Here is a 19,848-nt window from a genome sequence, read left to right as displayed (position 1 = left end):
CTGTCCCTTTATGCCTGTTCCAAACCCAGGAATCCAGAATTCTTTCCATCAGGACATCTGTCCCCATCTCACCCACCTGCAGACACATACAAACATCCACTCCTCACATCTGGACTTCATTCTCTGTCCTGGTCTGTCCTTGTCTGCCCTGTGCCTCAGCATGCCTTCTTCCTCTCTATCCCAATGGAACAGGGCCAGGAGGTAAGCTTGGGGTTGACAGAGGAGGAAGGAACAGTCAACGTGATGTTCTCTGGTGCAATCTGAGTATAGCGATTCATCTGGGACAGTGAGACTGGGCCACAGGGTCGGGCTGGGGGGTGGTGTCAATATTCTCTCAGTTGTGCGTGTGGAGGAAGAGAAGAAGGCTAGAATAGAATCCTTTCATTTATTGAATTTACATCTATGGAGCCCTTTTTTGCACTAAGGCAAGGGGTTGAAGTTACAAAGGATGAGTGAGAGGTACTTCATGGAGTTTTCAGCCTATGTGGTGTCAGAGCTGAGCCTCAGAGGGAAACGGAGGCTCAGAGGGAGAGTGAAGAGCCCACAGACATACAGTCAGCGACAGAGTGCTGTTCTCCTCACCCAGCCCAGGGAGGAAGGAGCTGGGGCATCCAGCATGTAGGGTGAGGGAGCAGTAGAAGGGACTGGAGCTGGTGGCTTCTTTAATGCTCTCACTCAAGGTAGAGGAAGAAAAACCTGGTACTCGGTGCTCTGTCTTTTCTCTGCCCATTGAGTGACATTACAACAGAGGACAGAGACCTCGGAAATCATTCTCTTCCAGCTCTCTCTTCCATTTCACAGATGAGCAGACCAAGGAGACAGGGACTTGCAGAGGTTTCGCAGCAGGAAGGCACGTCACCGGCGCCAGAGTCCAGTCGTCCCTGCCACGCTGCCAGCTGTGACTTGGGGTTGGATTTACAGGAGTCTTCGGAGACTAGAGAAATGTTCAACAAACACTTCCAGGAAGCCTTCTCAGTTCACAGCACCGCCCACTGGGCTCCCTAATGCCAGGCCTGCCCTTTGGGGCAGCCCCTCCTCTGGGGAGGCGCTCAGCAGAACTCCAAGTGCTGGTCCGCAGGGACGTTGTACTTGAGCTTGTGGGTTTCGAAGAGGTTGCACAGCTCCTTGATGTAGTGTTGGTGCAGCTTGTCCACCTCCTCCTGAGAGGGTTGTGGTATCTGTTTCACCTCGATGGGCTCCCCCACTGCAAGACACAGAGGAGGGCAGGGGCCCATGGGGCAGGGGCCCACTCCAGTGGTCATCCCTGCAGGAAAGTGCTCTTACTGCCATCCCCTTCAACCCTATTTTGAGTGATGAATTCTAAGATGTTAGAGCAACTCCAAGATTCAAATACAATGACACCACCAACAGCTGGTATTGCAAAGTGCCTAGAAATGTGCTAGATGCTTCATGTGTATCGACCGCTTTGGTCATCACAATCATCTAGGGATAGAACCTGTTATTATTCCCACTAATAGGTGAGGCCATGAGGCTTAGAGAAGTTAAGTAACTTGTTTAAGGTCACATAGCCAGGATGGTTTAGTGCCAGATTTTAAACCCTGGGGATGTGCTCTTGACCTCCAGGCCATATGGTTCTAAGAGTCTAACATGCCATGCTTATAAGTGCCTGTATTTCTAGGATGAGGTGGGTCTGCAGCCCAGGCAGTTCTTCCTGCTTCTTCTTCCTCCACGCTGGTGGGCAGTGCCCTCTTCATTCCAGGGAAGAGCCAGGAAGTCCCTAACTAATGCCCTTTCTCTGTTCTGCCTGGCTGAGAAGGCAGCTCCCCAACCTTCTCCTCTAGGTAATAGCCTTTGGAGGCAGCAGCAGTATTAACATTCATGAAAATATTGCCATACAACACAGGCAAAGTTAAAGTACCGGGGGTTCACCAAGTCTGTGTTCAACCAACAAATAAATGGGTGGACCTCTCTCTACAGGCTTTGTCAGAGGAACCTAGGTGGAATCCAAGAAGAAAGCAAGAGGTGTCCAAATAACCAGAAAACATGGTGTTAAGCCCGTGCATTGAAGTTCATGCCCATTACTTACAGGAAAATCCCCCAGCTCTAATCCAGGCCTGTTGATTAACAATTCTGACAGACTTGGGATGCTCTTCCCTTATACCCACCTTTTCCAATAAGCTCTCTTAATCCTCTGGGTCAGAATTAAAACTTTCTGTGGTATAATAAAAAGTCAAATAGGTCCTAATTTAAACCTCAACTTTGTTACTAAAGACAGTGTGGTATTTTTGTAAGTTACTTCTCTGAGTCTCAATTTTGCATCAGTGAAATAGGGATAATAGTTCTGCCTGGAAGGTTGTCGGGATAAACTGAGCCCCTGCATTGTAAGAAAGCCCAGGCAGTGCCTGGCACACAGTAGATGCTCAGTAATCAGTAGTGACCATTGTTCCTTGTGCATTTGTTACAGTTCTCATCCCAGACTGCCTTATATTGGGGTTATGTGTGTCTCCTTCCCAGTCTAGAATGTGAGCTCCGTGTAGGCAAGGATGGGTCTGGTTCATCCCCATGCCCCCTTACAGCTCACAGCCCAGGTCCCTTTTCCTGTAGCCTACCCCCTCCCAGCCTGCGTCTTGGCTTACCCACAGTGGTGATGGCCCGGCGGTAGGGTAAAAAGCCAAGGCTGTACTGGAAGACACCACGGCCATGGAAGAGCGGGAGGGAAATACCCATGATCTTCTGCAGCCGGTTCTGGATCCAGCGCAGCCAGGAGCCGGGAGAGTTCTCAACTTGGTCATATAAATCATTCTCCCCAAAGGAGAAGACTGGCACCAGAGCTGCCCTGGAGGGAGACAGAGGAGAGCAGGCATGTTGGAGGCTCCAACAAAGACCCCAGCTTGTCACCTAGCTTCCCGCAGGGACCCAGTGACCAGGAACTGGAGCAGAGAACAGAGCTCTGGGCTAGAATTGAGAGGCATGGATTGTCTCCCAGACCTGTGAGGGCCTTGCCTGGGCAGGTCTTGGCCCCTCTCAGAGCCATGACCTCCCAGTTGCGCCATGGCAGATTAGAATGCCTCAGGGTCCTCCCAGATAGAAAAACATCTGCCAACTTTGTAGAAAAGTCTCTCCTGCCCCAGCTAGCTCGGATTCTTCCCAGATGCTTCGAGATAAGAGAACAGCCCTGCGCTATGCCCCCAAATCCATTCTCCTGGATCCCATATGTCTCAGATCTAGTGCCAGCCTTGGGCAATATGTCCCTTCCCACCTAGGCCCTTTGGTCTCAAAGTCTCCATTCTGGAAACTTTTCTAGGCATTTGGGCATGAGACAGTACAGGTCTCACCAACATATCATCTGCATTGTGAATGGATTGAAAGATCTCCCTGCTGAAATAGAAACTCTGTTAGTCTCTGCTGTCTTCCTGCCCACATATAATCCTTGCCAATCTCCAGCTGAACCGAGGGCCCTCTCCCCAGGTACCCGTGCATCAGGGCAAGCCTGACGAAACCCTTGCGGTTCCTCAGCAACAGTGTGTAGGCTCCGGGCCTGGCATTCAGTGCCTCCTGGGCTCCCCCAACAATGATGCCCAGCAGATTGCCACCTCCTTTTCTGTTTAGAATGTGAGCAGCGCTCTCCTTGTCAGATGTGACCAGCCCTGGGGAGAGAGGAAGGTGGTCAGGTATGGGGTGAAGGGGCAGGGACTGTGGGGGTGGGTGCAGCCCAAGAAACAGATCATCAGAGAGTGCCTACAGAGGCCTGGGTCCCCTGCCCCACCCACTCCAGCTGGGAGTTCTCCCTCATTCCTAAGCCCCTGAACTCACTGCCCTGCTCTGTGCTGTGGGAAGTGCTTCCTTGGGTCTACCATCCTTCCACTGCACATGCTCTCAGAAGTACAAACTATTGGTAGCCCTTCCTAGGATACCCTCTTTCCATGCGTACATCCTCACTTACCTCATTTCCCTAGGCTACCCAGGTAGGGAAGACTCACCCCCTGACATGAGGTAATCCCTGAAGATGGGGGCCCGGAACCACAGGCTCAGCATCATCAGGTGGGGGCGGATGCCCGGGAAGAGCTCAGAGAAGCCCGTGCTCTCAGTGCACAGGTTGATAAAGGATCCAGTGGCCAGGACCCCGTGGGGGTGGATGCCGGCAACGTAGTTCCGGGAGGGGTCCAGCTCAGCAGTCTTGACCAGCTGCAGGGACAATAACCTAGTGAGCCACAACCCCACACTGATACTGACACTCTCCAGTTGGTGATCTCGGGCAAGTCACTCCCAGTCTTCGAGCCTCAGGCTCTCACGAAGATCGAGATTCAGTGTGTGAATGCACCTGGGGTATCACCAGTGGTGGCTGTGTCTCAGACTCGCAGCTGGTTTTGGAAAAACTGGTGCCCTCTCAGGCTTTTTATTTGTAAAACGGAGCATTTGGCCCTGTCCCACCTACCTCCCTGGACTGCTGAGAAGCTCGCAGCTGAAGGTGTCATGGAATTACCAAGGCTGCTACGTGACAGGATATAATTTGAGGGCATCGAATGGCCACACGGGGGCGCCACCATGCTGGAAAAGCCCCGTTTTATGACTCAAAAGAAGGAAAATTAGCACTTAAGACCAGAAAGTGAGCATTTGCAAGATATATAAGGAGAAGATTCCCACTAGGTCGCAGACCAGGAGGCCAGCTCTAGTCCTGTCTACCCCTCCTGCCTCACCTGTGGCTATCTGCTCCCCTCACACCAGACCTTCATTGCCCTTTGTCCACTTTCCCCGGACATGGCAGCTCTGCTGGCACAGAAACTCGCCTGGGTCTGGTCAGGCCTGCAGCGTGGAGGGTGTGTGTAGCAGGGACCACCAGACATTGTAGATTGAGTGGGAGGGAAGAGGCGTTTGTCATTAGCAGTTGCTAGGTGAAGCAGGGTGAATGGAGGGGGCAGGAACTAAGTTAACAAACGTTGCTCCTGGCCGGTTACTGAATAGGCTGCAATGTGGCTGAGTCTGCCAAGATTTCTGCTGTGGGCAGTGACTGCGAGTGTGTGTGGGGTGCGGGGAGTGAGCAGTCCTTTCCTCATCCTACCAGGAACCACAGGGCCCACCCTTTAGAGGTCCCTGCCCTCTGGGAGTCACAGTGACCAGTTTGAAGGCCCTTAGGCCCCAAGCCCCTGGCAGGAGGCTCCCTGAAAGGACTACCAGGGCCCTGCAATTTGCATGGGGATGGGTAGTGCTTTCCACTCTGGCTCAGCTTGGCTAGGGTGAAAGTTCATCCTGTCATCAAGCTGAAACTTTCAGCTGGTGACTCCCTGAGGATTCCTGTTGCTGTCTTTGAGGCCCCAAAAGCCAGGCTGTGCACCCTCAGAGCAGCCTGGAAGGATCTGGGGGGTCAGCAAGGGAGATCTGAACCTCTGCTTCATCCTGTCCTTGTCCTGGACTTGGTCTCTGCACACAACCCCCCCTCCCCCATCCCAGGCCCTTTGGTTAACCATTGACCCTTTGCTAAAAGGCTGCAGAGACCATTGCCTCCCAGACAAGGACAAAACTTCTACTCATGCAGTGGGGATTTATTGGATGTCAAAATAAAGACATACAACCAGAGATTTCTCACCACCCAATTGGGGAAGGTGCTTCCTCAGGAACTCATCTGGTGGTTTCTTTAAAGACACACCTGGCTCCCTGCACTCAAGCACTTGACTATAAATATTCTTTCTTGTACAACCTCCATAAAGGTGGTTCAGCCATATCTACCACAACCAAAAAATGTAACTGACCTTTCAATCCAGCAACTTCATGATGAGGAAGTTAGCTACAGCTTTTCTCATGCTTGTGTAAATGACATCTGAACAAGGTTATTAACTGAAGCTTTTTTTTTTTTTTTTGGTAATAGCAAAAACTTGGCCTCCACTCAAATGTCCATCGACAAGGCCTGTTTAGACAAATCAGGAAACATTTACATGATGGACCACTGTGCAGCCATAGCTCTTTCTGCCCTGAGACCTGCCTGTCAGATGAAACAGCAAGGGGCAGGCCAATAAGAGCAGACTGACACCAACAGGTGCTTGTATGTGAATGCACCAAACACTGGTTGTCATAGTTACCTCTGGGTAGAGAACAGGGCAGATGGGATGTAAGGTGGGAGGGGTCTTTTCACTACATATCCTTTTGAATTTTAAACAAGGACATATGACCTATTTTAAATGAACAATAAGTGAATAATGAATAAAATAAATGAACAAATGAATGTAGGACTATCCCCTTAACAAATACGTCTTTGTGTAGAGACAGTCGTCCTGGTGAGTGAGAGGGCCTTGTCTAGGCAACGATGACAGTACTGGCTTGTGCACCTGCACGTGCGTATCCAAGTGCGCACTGATGGGGCCCTCGCTCTGCCACTGAGGCCTCGTCTGCGTCTCTCCTGCTGACTTTCTGGGCGAACCTATTCTATCTGCCCCGTGCCCAAGTGATATTCCACCATCACAGTGAGAGTCCTGAGATTAGAGACCACCCATCTGAGGCATCTCTGTGTCCCCAGTGCAGGCCTGAAACAGAGGAGATGCTCCCTGAGACTGAAGGGAAGGGAAGAATGAGTCCGCAAGCAAATGAGGCTGATGCAGCCAATGACTGCCCCCGAGCCTAACCTGACCTGTCACCTGGGTTCCACTGAGCTGGGAGGCATGAGACCCAGGTTCTGCTGCAGGCCCATCACAGGACCTTTGCCCAGCCCCTGCTCTCTCCATGCCTCAGTTTCCCCTCGGTCCCACTAGGACAGTGATAATACCTTTCTGGCAAGGTTGTTACTGGGCTCAGGTGTGATAAACAGAGGGAGAAGATTTGTAAAGTGCTGTGTTCTCTGCCTTGCTTCTTCCTCAGTTCTCTTAGGGGCAGGGAGTATGACAAAGCAAAGGTGGGGGTGCCTGGGAAAACCCTCCGTGGTGTATGTCCTCACAGGCTGGGCTTAGCACTAGGTTGCGGCAGCTGGGGAAGGGGATGGCCAGGTCGATAGGCTCTGGGGATTGCTTTTTTATTTATATAGTTCATATACCATCAAATTTACCTTGTTAAAGTGTGTGGTTCAGTGATTTTAATATATTTAAAAGGTGTGCCACCATCACATTCATCTGATTCTAGAGCGTTTTCAATACCCCAGGGAGAAACCCACAGCAGTCACTCCTCCCCACCCTCCCAGACCCTGGCAAACAACAACCTATTGTTCATCTCTATGGATTTGCCTCTTCTGGACATTTTCTATAAATGAACTCGTACAATATGTGGCCTTTTGTGTCTGTCTTCTTTGACTTCGCAGAATGTTTTCAAGGTTCATCAATGTTGAAGCCTATGTCAGTACTTTGTTCCTTTTAATGACTGAATGTTATTCCATTGTATGGACAGACCACATTTTCTTTGTCTGTTTAGTGGTCTTTGTCCATTAGAGATAATGTGACCATGAACACTTATGCACAAGTCTGTGCAAACGTGTTTCCAGTTCTCCTAGGGGTGTTCGTACTTCAAATCCCAGGACCTTTGCCTAGTAGACCCTGTGCAGGGTCCCCAGGTGAGGACAACTGGACCTTGGATGGGAGGGAGGACAGTGAGGGGCTGTGGCTCTACCATGTCTGCCCACTCCCATCTCTTGACAAACATCCTTGTGACCTCTCACACCCACAGGGTGACCCAAATGCCTCAAAAGCCCAATGTCCTGATGGCTCCTTTACAGGTCACAAAGCAACCACACCACCAGCGTGTTTAACCACGGCCCTCAGGAGGCTGGCTGCAGTGTGAGAGCCCTTGGGGAACAGGGAAGCGAACTGAGATGCTGAAGGATGAATGACCTGCCCATAGCCACACAGAGGAGTCCAAGTCCTGCCGTCTCCTGCAGAGAGCACCAGAGAGAGGCAGGAAGCCTTTGCTCCAGACCCAGGGAACTAGCCTGAGACTCGGCACTCCTGGGGGCTTTCTCCTTTTTGCACAAATTTGGAAGGTCTAGCGAACACAGGTGTCCTCTCCAGGATACAGTTCCTGCATCTACAGCCTGGCCTTGAAGAACCTGTTCCTGGAATATTAATGTACCTTGATAACTCAACAGGTTAAAAATGCAGGCATTCCCTGGCTGGTGTGGCTCAGTGGATTGAGTGCCAGTCTGTGAACCAAAATGTTGCCGGTTCGATTCCCAGTCAGGACACAAGCCCGGGTTGTGGGCCCGGTTCCCAGTTGGGAGCGTGCGAGAGGCAGCCACACATTGATGTTTCTCTCCTCCTCTTTCTCCTCCCTTCCCTTCTCTCTAAAAATAAATAAAAATATATATTTTTAAATATATGTCTTCTTCATAGACTTTTAAAAATAATTTATTTGTTTGTTCGTTTGTTTATTTATTTGTTTTTAGAGAGGGGAAAGGAGAAAGAGAGCGAGAGAAATATCACTGTGTGGTTGCCTCTCACTCACACCCCCAACTAGGGACCTGACGTGCAACCTAGTTATGTGCCCTGACTAGGAATCGAACCAAGGACACTTGGTTCACAGGCCGACGCTCAATAAAAATCTTTAGGAAAAAAAAAAAAAAACCCACAAGGCAGAGTCTGATTCAGAAGCCCTACTTCTGGTTTTGGGCATCTGATTTGTGACAAATTTTCTAGGGGATTCCTTTGTATATGAATCTTCACTCTAAACCCAAGGAGTCCCCTTCCAAGTTCAGGCAATTGACTCCGTGTGTGTGTGTGTGTGTGTGTGTGTGTGTGTGTGTGTGTGTAGGGACTGGCATCTTTCGCTTCTCCTTCTAGCATGCATGGCCAGATGGAAGGGAAGGCTTGGGTATTGCCCCTGTCCCTGGCAGTGGCTCAGAGTGGCTCAGGTCAGGATTCGGCATCCCCTGGCTCCTCCATTGATAAGTTCTCATCCCTGTCCTCTCACCCCTCCACAGCCATGCACTCAGCCTGGCAACTGCAAACTTAGTCCCTTAATTCTAAGATGCACCTTTTTTACATCTCAACATTTTATTGTAAAGATGCACTTGACAATTCTAATTAGATTTTTTCTTAGTGGTACATAAATTACTGGATGTCTTAGAGTTGGAGAAGTACAGGCTGTGCCAGGCACTGAGAGCTGGGAAGCGTGCCCAAGGTGGGGAATTCTCAGCACCTACTGTGTGCCAGGCACCTATTATACCACTGCGCTTCCTCCTCTGTTAGCACTGTGAGGGGAGAATTGGCACCCATGCCCCCAATTTACAGATGAGGAAACCAAGACACAACATTAATTAATTATCTCTTGTCACATAGCTAATAAAGTGTCAGAGGCAGGATTTCAACAAAGGCAGACTGGTTCTGTGTGTGTGACCAGTGGGCTCTGCCACTTTGTAGGAGTTCCCAGGTGAAATGTGGTGGGTGTCAGTGGGGTGAAGGAGCACACTTCAAGTAAGGATATCAGCACAACTGACAGCTCATGTCTGGAGAACTGGGGGTGGGGGGTGGGGGGGTGGCAAACGGAGAAGGAGAGGCAGGCGAGGAGTGAGCAGGGGTCCAGAGTGCCGGAGTCTGCAGACTGTGGCAAAAGTTATATTTTATTCTAGGTGTGACGGGAGACACTGCTGTTTTGTTTTGTTTTAAATATTTTGTGAGGATTGTCCTGGCTGCTGAGTGGAGCATAGAGTATGGGAACCGTTGGCAGAAGTGGAGTCCAGATCAAGAGAAAACTGTGGTCAGGACTTAGTCAGAAAGAGAGAAGGGTCAGATCTGGGGGAGTCTGGCAGACACAGCCCAGGCTATAGAGGCAGCAGTTCTCCACCAGGGTCAGTTTGTCCCCCACCCCAGCCCCACAGAAAAGACATTTGGTAATGTTTGCAAACATTTTTAGTTGTCGCGACTGGTAGAAGGGAGTGTGACTGGCATCTAGTGGGTAGGGGCCAGGGATGAAGTCAGAAATCTTCCCCTCACCCCCACCCCCATCCACACACAACAAAGAGTCATTCAGCCCAAAATGTCAATGGTGCTGAGAGAGCCTCCAAGAGAGCTAACTGGCTGGAAGAGGGAGTGGCAGCAAAGGCAGTGGAAGTTAATGGGAGTGGAGGCCCCAGTCCCTGCAGGGCTGAGGGGACAGTGTGCTCTGTGCCAGGTCCCAGTGCCCATGGCAGAGGTAGGATTCCCGAGAGGGTCACAGGAAAACCTTCCACAGGCAGAGCCCTCCCACAGTGAAAGAAGCTGTTGCAGAAGAAGGTGAGCTGTGTAAGCTGGAGTTCTGTCCTGTGTGGGCAGCCAACCACTGGAGTCCCTCTGACTTAGGTTAAGAGACATCAGTGTGCTGGGAGGTGGAGCAGGAAGTCCTTAGTGATGCCTTCAAGCTGTGGAGGAACTGAGGGATCATGCCAGGCGTGGTGGGAGGGGTCAGGAAGGTGGCCTGCACTGCCGCATTTCCTGACACCAGGTCACAGCTCTGGCCACAGAGCTCTGTCTCCCAGATGCCTCCACATATGACCCTCCTTGGGCCTATGTGGACAGTGTTTGCTCCAGGATGATGAAATCTCACAGGGGAAACCTAGCTCTCAGGCTGGTCTTCATCATGAGGTGGAGACAGCTCCTATTACACCAAACATTGCCTGGTTCTCCATCATTAGCTCTTTAGGAAGCCTACAAGGTCAGCTTCAAAAACTCCAGGAGCCAGAAACAGTTTCTTAATTTTGCTTGAAATTTCACCACTAGACCTAGTTCATAAAACCACAGTAAGAACTGATAGGAGCTCAGAAATCCACATGTATTTGATAGGAGTGCAGAGGCTTGTGAATGCAAGGGAACTCCAGCAGAGCTGGGACTCCCTACTTCCTGCCCACCCCAAGGTCCTTGCAGGGCCTTTTGGGGGAGTTGGAAAGTCTCCTGGGAGCCTGTGGGGAAGAGAACCTTCAGGGCAGAGTCCCACCACACCTGCAGGCTCCCATCCTAGGACAGGCGAAGTCAAAGTGACTGTCATCTCGCCCTCTGCTGGCCCCTTTTTGGTACTGCCTGCTCTATGCAGATGGTGATGCCACAGACCTGTAGCGGCACCAATCCTAAAACACTGAAAGCAGAACTTCTACAAAGTAAGTCCCCTGTTCCACCACTGTCAATAGTGCCAAGACTGAGAAACCCTCCTTGAGAGCTACCTGGCTGGGGGAGGAGCAGGAAAGGCAGCGGGTAAGATACACACAGTGTCACCTCAGCATCATTTTTTCTGCCAGACCTGCAACTGGCAGCAGCTCCAGATGCAAATAGCCAGACGCTACCCTTTGCAGGCCCCTGGATGACAGCCCCCTGAAGAATTTTCAGTTGAAGAGTCCCAGATCTGTAAAATGGCCTTCAGTGGCCTCTGTTACCTTCTCCCTGAAAAACTCGTTAGCTTCATCCCCACCTGTACCTTCTACTTTACAGTCACACTGAACATTATTGGGCTTACTGCTCAAAGCCATCCTGTGGCCAGCTTCTGGGCCTGCACTTGGGCTGTTCCTTTTCTTTCCCTGGTGAACTCAGGATTCAGCTCACAGTGGGAGGCAAGACCACAGAGTGACAATCCGCAAAGCTCTACTAGAGGCCAGAACCACCTTAAGGTTTCTTGGGCTTGCAAGTTGACGTCCACACACACTTCCAGGTTACAGACCACACATTCCCATGGAAAATCAGACTTCCCTGGAATAGGAGAGCAAGCCCTGGCCAGGGAAGAGGAGAGGAAGGGAACGGAATTCAGAATCTCATGCACAGAAGTCCTGGGTGGGGTTAAGGGACTCTGTCCGTGACATGCTCCTGGGTCCTTTGAGGACCCAGCAAGCCCTGCTTGCCTTTGAAGACAATGTCCTGAAAGAGCACACTGCAGAGGAAGCAGATATAGGGGATGAGGAAAACCTCCCCCCACCTGGACCCCTCAGGTTAGCTCAGCACTTCCCACTCACTCTGCCTTTCAATATGAGCACAGAAGTCTCTGCCAGCCAACATCCTGCCCTCTGCCCAGCCCCTGCCCTATGGCCCTGCCCTGTCCCACCCTTGTCCTTTGCCCAGGAGGACCTGCTTACTGGGGTGTTAGGGGCTCCTGCACCCTGTTGTTGCCCAGTCTTTGCTAGTCCTTGCTGGGCCACAGGACTCTCAGAAAGGAGGGATGCAGGAGCTGAGTGCCCATGATTCATGACTCATGACTCATGACTCATGTCAGTTGTTTAACCTCAGTGAGCCTGTTTCCTAGCTGGGGACCTAACTCCTGGAAGGACAGGAAGAGGTGGAGCTCTGGATGGAAGAGGAACAGCTAGGCGGGTGTGAAGGTCAGGGCAGCAGGGCTCTGGGCTATCAGGCCTGCAGCCACACCCAAGCCTCCCAGACTCCTCACTGACTCAGTAAAATCATCCTAGCTAATAGGTTACTGAGAACCTACAAGGTGCTTTACCCCTTCTTATGGAATCCACACAACCCACGATGTATGTGGCATCATCTCCACTTCACCTGTGTGGAAACTGAGACTCATAGAGCCTGTGTAACTCACCCAAGGTCACGCAGCTGGTGTGTGGCTAAACTGGTATTAGAACCTAGTCTGTCTAGTTACAGCAGCCATATCCTATACTTTTTTTTCCTTTCCTGTTCCCAGTGAAGGGCCAACTGTCCTGACTGACACCTCTCTGTGTTCCTCTGTCTTCCCCATCCTATCCTAGCTGGTCAATACACCATCCCTGCCCAGCTGCTTACATCCAGGATATAGTAGTCTATTTGTGGTTCAGTAAAGGAGCTGAAGGGACTCTTCACTCAAATCCAGGGATCTGCTTCAGTCAACTGATTTTTGGGTCCACAGTCAATTGCCCACAAAGGCCATGAGTTGCCCTGAGTCAGAGTCAGAGATTGATTCAAAGGCACTCAGAGTAGAAGAGATTAACTATTTAGTGAATACATGGAGAAAAAGGTTCAGAATGGGGCAGGGCCTACCCAAGGACACACAGCACACCAGAGTTAGGAGCAGGAGAGAACCTGAGAACCTGTTCAGAGTTCTCTCCCCTTTCCCTTTACCCATAGTTAATGCACACACTTTAAAAAAAAATTAAATTAAAAAAACAACAACAACAAAAAAAAACTTATGTGACCTTGGTTATACCGTTGTCCCTCTGGGTGTCTGTCCTCATCTGATGAAAGATGAAGCTAGATGATCTCTTTAAGACCTTGAGTTTATTATTCCCACCCTCCTCCAAAAAAATCTGGGCTGCTGAGAAGTTCACACCTATAACATACATAATGTGCCACACTGCATGCCACATTGCATGCCCCATCGAGCTCCTTCAAGTCCTATGCAGTCATCAACTCTCATATCGTCCCCACATTCCCACAGCTGGGAAACCATGCCACAGAGAGCGGTGGCAGCCCTACTCCTGCCTCCCAGTCCAGCTCATCTCACTTCACACAGCGCCCCACTTTCCCCATGGAGATGTGGGACACTGTAGCCCTGGCCACACCTCAGCCAGCCCCAGTACTCACCGAGACAGGGAAATAGTCTTTCATGTACTTCCATGCGACCCAGTTTCTTAAGGCCTGGATGCGCCTGCCACCCTTCCATGGTTTGTCTCCATCCAGGTACCACCAGGTTGCATACAGGACACTAAATAACCAGAATCTTGTGAACAGGAGGCCTATGAAGACCGCGATGCAGACCTGACCTAGGGAGGAAGCAGGTGAGAGCTATGAGAGGAGAGAGATGACACTGCCCAGACTGAACCTCCATATAGACTCAGCACCAGCAGCGCTCTGGAGCAGCCTACATCTCCAGGAAGAAGCCATCAGCTTCCCGTGCCTTCAAGGAGAGAATGCAGCTAGCCCGCTGTCACACTGGGAGCATTGATTTGAACCTAGGTAGGCCTAACCCTCCAAGACTCCAAGACTCATTTTTTTCCCACTGCACCACGCTGCTTTATTCACTTTGGTCTTCCCCTTCCACCTTCCTCCCTACAGTAAAGTACAGTTGGGCTTTGAACTTCAGAAGCCCATTTATACATGGATCTTTTTCAATAAATATAGTACAGTACTGTAAACACATATTCTCTTCCTTATAATTCTTTTTTTAATAAAGATTTTATTTATTTATTTTTGGATAGAAAGAAGGAAAGGAGGAAGAGAGGGAGAGAAACATCAATATCTGGTTGCCTCTCGCATGCCCCCAACTGTGGAACTGGCCCTTAACCCAGGCACGTGCCCTGACTGGGAGTCAAACTGGCAACCCTTTGGTTCATAGGCCAGCACTCAATCTTCTGAACCACACCAGCCAGGACTGGTTTTCTTAATTTAATTTTCTTTTCTCTAGTTTACTTTATTATAAGAATTCAGTATATAATACATATGATACAAAATATGCATTGACTGTTTATGTTATTCGTGAGGCTTCTGGTCAACAGCAGTCTATTAGTAATTAAGTTTTGGGGGGAATGAAAAGTTATATGTGGATTTTCGACTGTGCAGGGGGTTGGCACCCCTAACGCCTATGTTATTCAAGGACCAACTATAGTCACCAGGTATTCAATAAATACCTGGTGGACAGCTGATTGTATGAACTGTTTTCAGTTTCCATGTTTTGGGACCTCAGAGAAGAGAGACCCTCTTTATGCCCAACCCTCATTCTATTCATCCTCCACCCCACCTTTCCAAAGAGAAAGCCAGCCAGGTCTCCCCTCTAATGAAAGCCTTCCATGGTTTTTCCATAATTCCAAGGCACAACCCAAGCAGCTGGGTCTGGCATTCAAGCCCGTTGTGGCTGGCCCAGTCCCCACTCCTGCTCTAGCCCCACCTCGCCCACGTACGCACCCAGTGCTCTTGTCACACTCTTGTCACACTAAACTGCTCAGTGTTCCTTCAGCTCACTGGGATCTTTCAATCTCTTAGCTTTTCCTCATGCTTTTTCTGCCTGCAATGCTCTTTCCTGGGGAAGGGGCGGGGTGGGGGCACTTCCCTTCATCACTATCCTAGAGGTCCTGGCCGGTGCCCCATGGAAAGAAAAACGAATGGACAGCATTAAAACTTGAAAGGAAGAAGCAATCTGTCTCTATTCACAGACACACAATTCAATACAGAGACTGTCCTAAGGAATTTACAGAAGCTGCCAGAACTTATGTGCACTCAGCAATGTCTAGGACCTTGGAAAAGAACCCTTGCTGCACACGCTCAGAGGATGGAAGGGCTCCTGCAGAGCAAGAGGAAGGAAGCACGATGCCAGGAACAAGGATGGCAGGAGGATCATTTAAATTTTATTGATTTTTCATACTTAAGAAGTTCATTGTGAAAAAAATAATAAGGAACCCCAGTTAGGACTCCTTCCCCTTGGGCAAAATGAAAAGTCTGTGTGGGTGACTCCCACTTGAAAGAAATCAGCTCTAGCGAAAGAAACAAATTGTTAACAGTGGCTACCTGGAGGGTAGGTAGGATTTGGGGAAGTCTTTTACTTTTAGGATGCGCCTTTTGTTTGAAGGTTTTACAATGGCATGTATTACTTATGCAGGCAGAATAAAAAGGTTAGGGGGAAAACACACAGGGCACTTGCACGTAAGCAGAAAGACCTTCCCTTACTGATCCAGCCCCCTCACCCTGGGCTTGCTCTGTAACTCCTGGTAGCAGGCAAAACTCAGACTGCAGGTTACCTAGGAGACCCTTTCACTTAATCCTCACAACTCAGAGAAGGAAAATATTTTTAAATGTCACTTTACAAAGGTCCAGAGAAGATATACAAATTAGCTATGGTCACACAGCAAGCCAGTAAAATGGGATCTGAGATTCAATTCTATTATTTTGGCTACATCATGCTCCTATTTATTATACATTCAACAAATATTTATCAGCTCCAGCTATTCTAGGAGCTGGAGAGGCAGCAGAGAACATGATGAGCTGTGTGAGGCTTGTTCCTGTGTGAGTGTGTGTTACAGAGGAGGGAAAGGAAACGGATAGTAAGGAAGCAACCCACTGGGGAAGTATTTGACTGGGAGCCCTGGGTCCTCAGTGACAGGTCCTAGTAGACTCCTCTAGCCACTTTTTTGCTGCTTCCCCAAATGCCTCCTATTACTCCTGAGTGAGCCAGTTGGAAGCCCTTACTCTCCTGCCAGCCTTTAAATCCTGCCCTCTGGACTCCATCTCCTAAATATCTCTAGACTTAAGAGACCACTTCTTTCCACACACCGCCGACCTCCTTGGACCAGGATTGTCAATCATTTTCTGAAAGGGCCAGACTAAATATTTCAGACTTTGCACCTCAAGAGGCAGCCTGGAGGATAGTACATAGGCACATAACCATTTAAAATGCAATCATTTATTTGCCCTGGTTGGTCTGGTTCAATGGATTGAGTGCTGGCCTGTGAACCAAAGGGTCGCAGGTTCGATTCCTGGTCAGAGCACATGCCTGGGTTGTGGGTCAGGGGGCATGTGAAAGGCAACCAATCAATATCTCTCTCATACATCAATGTTTTTCTCCTCTCTCTTTCTCCCTCCCTTCCCCTCTCTCTAAAATAAATAGTCTTTAAAAAAATGCAATCATTTAAAAAATATAAAAGTCACTCTTACCTTATGGACTGTGCAAATACAAAAACAACCAGTGGACTGGATTTGGCCCATGGGCCATATTCTGGTAACCCCTGATCTAACCTGTGACTGCTCCCTGCCATTGATCTAGTAACTGACACCCCAAACACAGTAGATACTTCCAATGCAGCCACAGGGCCCTTTAACACACAGATTGGACCTTGCCACTCCTCTTCCTAAAGCCCCCCTAGGGCTCTCTTTTGCCCCCAGGATAAGAGATAAGGTAAAACCTTACTCCCAGCACCAGTGGGACCAGATCCTTTTCTCAGCTGTCCTCCCTCTAGTCCTTCAGGCCCAGGGTGACTTTAACCTCTGTGCAGCTCCTGACATTCTCAGGCTCCCAGACTACAGGTCTGCAGGGCTGGGGGTGAGCACACCCAGTCAGACATGCTTCTGCTCACAAAGCTCATACAAGGCAAGCCCAGGATGAGGTCCCTTATCCCTTGTGATCTCCAGGCCCCAGCCTGCCTGGCTCTGGGCTCTCAATGCCCTTTGTCCAGGAACCAACACTTACAGTGTGCCCTGGACATAGACCTTCCTCCCCAGGCTTCCCCCACAGCCTCATAGCCCACACCTGCTGCCACACCCTCTGCCCTCTCTCCTCCCTCTGCCTCCTCCCCTCTCTTCCAGTGTCGGCAGGAAGAGCCCAGGGCTCTACAACCTTGGGCAGTTAAGGCACTTAAGTTTCTCTGCTCATCTGTGGAATGGGGATAGCCAAGGATATTTAAAATGTTTGACAACCTTTGGGATGGAAGACACAGATCAACAAAAAGGATGCTAGGGGCAAGGTGCTGAAGTGCCTGCTTTGCGGGGGGTGAATAGTTCAGCTGCAAAATTGTGAGGTCTGAGAAAGCACTTGGTGGTGGTGGTGCGTGTGTGTGTGTATGTGTGTAACGGCTGTACCTCGTATGTCCATCTTTTAACACCAGGTTAGTGATGTCTGTGTGTGGGCTGAACAGCCCTGGGGGTAGCAGTTTCCACCCAGCCTGTACCAGCAGATAAATGGAGAATCCACAGACCACCTGTCACTCTCTCTTCCCAGTCCTTGGTCTTGGGCCCTCCTCAGAAAACGTTTCCTTCAGCAGAGCTGAAGTTTGGGCAAGTGTGGCCTCCCAGCCAAGGGAGATGTGTTCACTGTGGAGGTGGGACAGGTAAGGCGACCCTCCTGTGTGATTCCCACCCCAGGGCCGGGCCAGGTCTGTGCTGGGCAGAGTAAGCACATCTTTTCCTTTAATCCCCTGTAAACCCAGTATTGTTATTCCTATGCTGCTGCTGATGAGTGAAATGGAGGCCTGGAGAGGTCAGGCATGGGTCCACCAAGGCCACACAGCTGGTCGTTGCCCAGTTGGAGTCTGACCCAGGTTTGCCTGGTCCCCCCTCACTCCCCAGTCCACATTCAGCCTGCACCTTCTCTCCCCATTCTGTTCTTTCCAGGTTCCTCTGTTTTTTCCCCAACCCACCCCCCTCAGTTTCCTCTTCTCTGAAAGGAAGAAAATCCATCTGTCTGAGCAGCCTGAGGAGCCCTTTTCCAGCCATTGCTTAGATCCTTCCAACACCACAGGCAGTCTGAGGCAGGTGCTCTGTGCTAGTACTGAGGTGGAACCCACAGCCCAGGAAAGCTAAGGAACCTGCCCAAAAGCACAGGTGATGGCTTCTACCCACCCTACCCCCACACCCGACCACATCCTCCAAAAGTCTCTCAGGGACTTTTGATACCAATGTCTTTCCACCATCGGTGCACTCCATGCACTTGAAACAGCAGGTGACCATGGTCTCTTCAGTCCCCAAGTCCAACCAGCCTTACCCATGACCAGGAAGCTGAAGACCCACTGCAGGACCGACAGGGTCTGCAGCCTGCGCTCCCATGGCACCGACAAGGGTGCGAACTCCACCATGCTGGTTCCTCTGTGGCTCCGGAGGCTTCTCTGAGTAAGGCTGTGGTCTGAGGCACCCAGTGGCTTTTGTGGCTGGCAGAGGTTGTGTAAGTATTTGTGGGGAGGAGGCTGCCCCACCCAACCCAACCACAGGGCCTCCCTGCCCCCACCCTGCAGGGACCTGCTTCCTAGGAGAAACCTTTGAATCCTTGGGCCCTGAGCTCAGCTAAAAGAAGGAAGAAGAGAAGGAAATAAATGTTCAGCCTTTATCCTGGGCAGTTACTTGCCTCGCAATACCTTATCTGCAGGATCATGTTTTTCTGATTGCCTGAATTTTCCCCTTCACTTACCTGCTGAAGTTCCAAATATAATACAATGCTGTTCTCTTCCCGCCTCCCCAATAATTGCCTCCTCTCTCTCCTACCACGTCCATTGCTCTCCCTCTACAAATACAGAGTAATAGCTCCTACCTAAAAATCCCTTGGCACCATCAGCTCCTTCACCTCCTGGCTCATTTCACGACAAACTCTTGGAAGTGCTGTCTGCATGCCATGCCCTCACCTCCTATCCTGTCCTCTGTTACTCCAAACCTCAGAGCCACTGTGCCAAGGAACTGCCCTTGACAAGTTCACCAGTGGCCTCTGTGGATGAAAAGGGGCCACAAATAAACCTGACAAGCTCAGGGGAGGCCTACATGGTGGCCTTACAAACTCAGAGACCTAAAGTAACCACACAGGATGGTCTGAAATTAAAAACTTTCTAACTAAAAGCAGGTCATGGTGGGCAGTCATGTCCTAGGCTAGACTCTTCCCTGACAAAAGTCAAACTTTACCTTAACTGAGCCTGTCATCTTTTTGCATCTAAGATAATGTTACAGAGCGAACCGGGCTACAGGTTCCATTAGTCCCATCCAGGGATGCCAAAACTGTTATAGAGTAAAAGGGGGTTCTTTCACGTGGTGCCTTGGTGTAAAACCCAACAATTAGTGTTGAGGAAAGCAGGTCTTTATTTACAATATTCCAACCTGGGGAAGGCAGTGAGCACTTCAGCTCAGAGCTCTGTTCTCCCACAGGACCCAGCACTTCCCTTGCTCCCTAAAAGGCTAGAAGCCAAAACCATGCCCAGAAGTACCCCATCCATTATCTGTCAGCTGTCTTCTTCAGAATCTGGGGTACGATGTCATCAGCCTCCATATAACAGTCCAGGAAAACATGTGCTTTGCTCTTTCAAAGCTACATGGTATTCTCCCTTTCCAAACTGTATGGAGATCTCCTCTGCCCTCCTTGCAAATCCCGTGGATCACCTTTCCTTCTCTCTAAAATGGTTGCCACCTATTTTTAAATCCCTGACCATGGCTTGTGACCCATTGGGTGTAGTAACCAGTTCTGACCATTCACAGAACCTTGCACAGGCCCTGTATGCTCTTTCTGCACCATTCCAGGGTCAAAACCACTCCCATCTCCTTGGGGCCTTGGAAGAACCAAAAAAATTGCATA

At 50.0% G+C, this 19,848-nt stretch overlaps 1 protein-coding gene and 1 long non-coding RNA gene across 5 annotated transcripts in view; one reads left to right on the top strand and one right to left on the bottom strand.

Annotated features, from left to right (window-relative positions):
* The window catches only part of LOC150018515 (uncharacterized), a 30,654-nt gene extending 22,521 nt beyond the window's left edge, over positions 1 to 8,133 (top strand). For all 4 annotated transcript variants that reach the window (XR_016508898.1, XR_016508899.1, XR_016508897.1 and 1 more), the window contains one exon: positions 7,652 to 8,133. This is a non-coding gene — a long non-coding RNA (uncharacterized LOC150018515). The remainder of the gene's footprint in view (positions 1 to 7,651) is intronic.
* On the bottom strand, positions 372 to 18,532 carry MOGAT2 (monoacylglycerol O-acyltransferase 2). Its single transcript, XM_090265566.1, has 6 exons — positions 18,283 to 18,532; positions 13,401 to 13,579; positions 3,942 to 4,146; positions 3,434 to 3,608; positions 2,598 to 2,797; positions 372 to 1,204 (listed from the first exon to the last, which is right to left on the bottom strand). The coding sequence occupies exons 1-6, from the start codon at positions 18,371 to 18,373 to the stop codon at positions 1,050 to 1,052; spliced, it is 1,005 nt and encodes a 334-aa protein (XP_090121692.1). The 5' UTR covers positions 18,374 to 18,532; the 3' UTR covers positions 372 to 1,049.
* Positions 18,533 to 19,848: the final 1,316 nt, after the last annotated feature.

Source organism: Furipterus horrens, unplaced genomic scaffold (genome assembly GCF_987537825.1).
Source record: "Furipterus horrens unplaced genomic scaffold, mFurHor1.1.pri manual_scaffold_2, whole genome shotgun sequence".
NCBI lineage: Eukaryota > Metazoa > Chordata > Mammalia > Chiroptera > Furipteridae > Furipterus > Furipterus horrens.
This window is presented reverse-complemented; position numbering and strand designations above follow the sequence as displayed.

What these genes read in the sequence shown, in the direction of transcription:
- MOGAT2 (XM_090265566.1), bottom strand. Translation starts at nt 18,373, where the DNA reads ATGGTGGAGTTCGCACCCTTGTCGGTGCCATGGGAGCGCAGGCTGCAG. An exon ending in AGGCTTGCCCTGATGCACGG is followed by an intron (nt 2,798 to 3,433) that starts GTACCTGGGGAG and finishes GTCTCCCTCCAG; the next exon opens with GGCAGCTCTGGTGCCAGTCT. An exon ending in CCGGGCCATCACCACTGTGG is followed by an intron (nt 1,205 to 2,597) that starts GTAAGCCAAGAC and finishes TGTGTCTTGCAG; the next exon opens with TGGGGGAGCCCATCGAGGTG.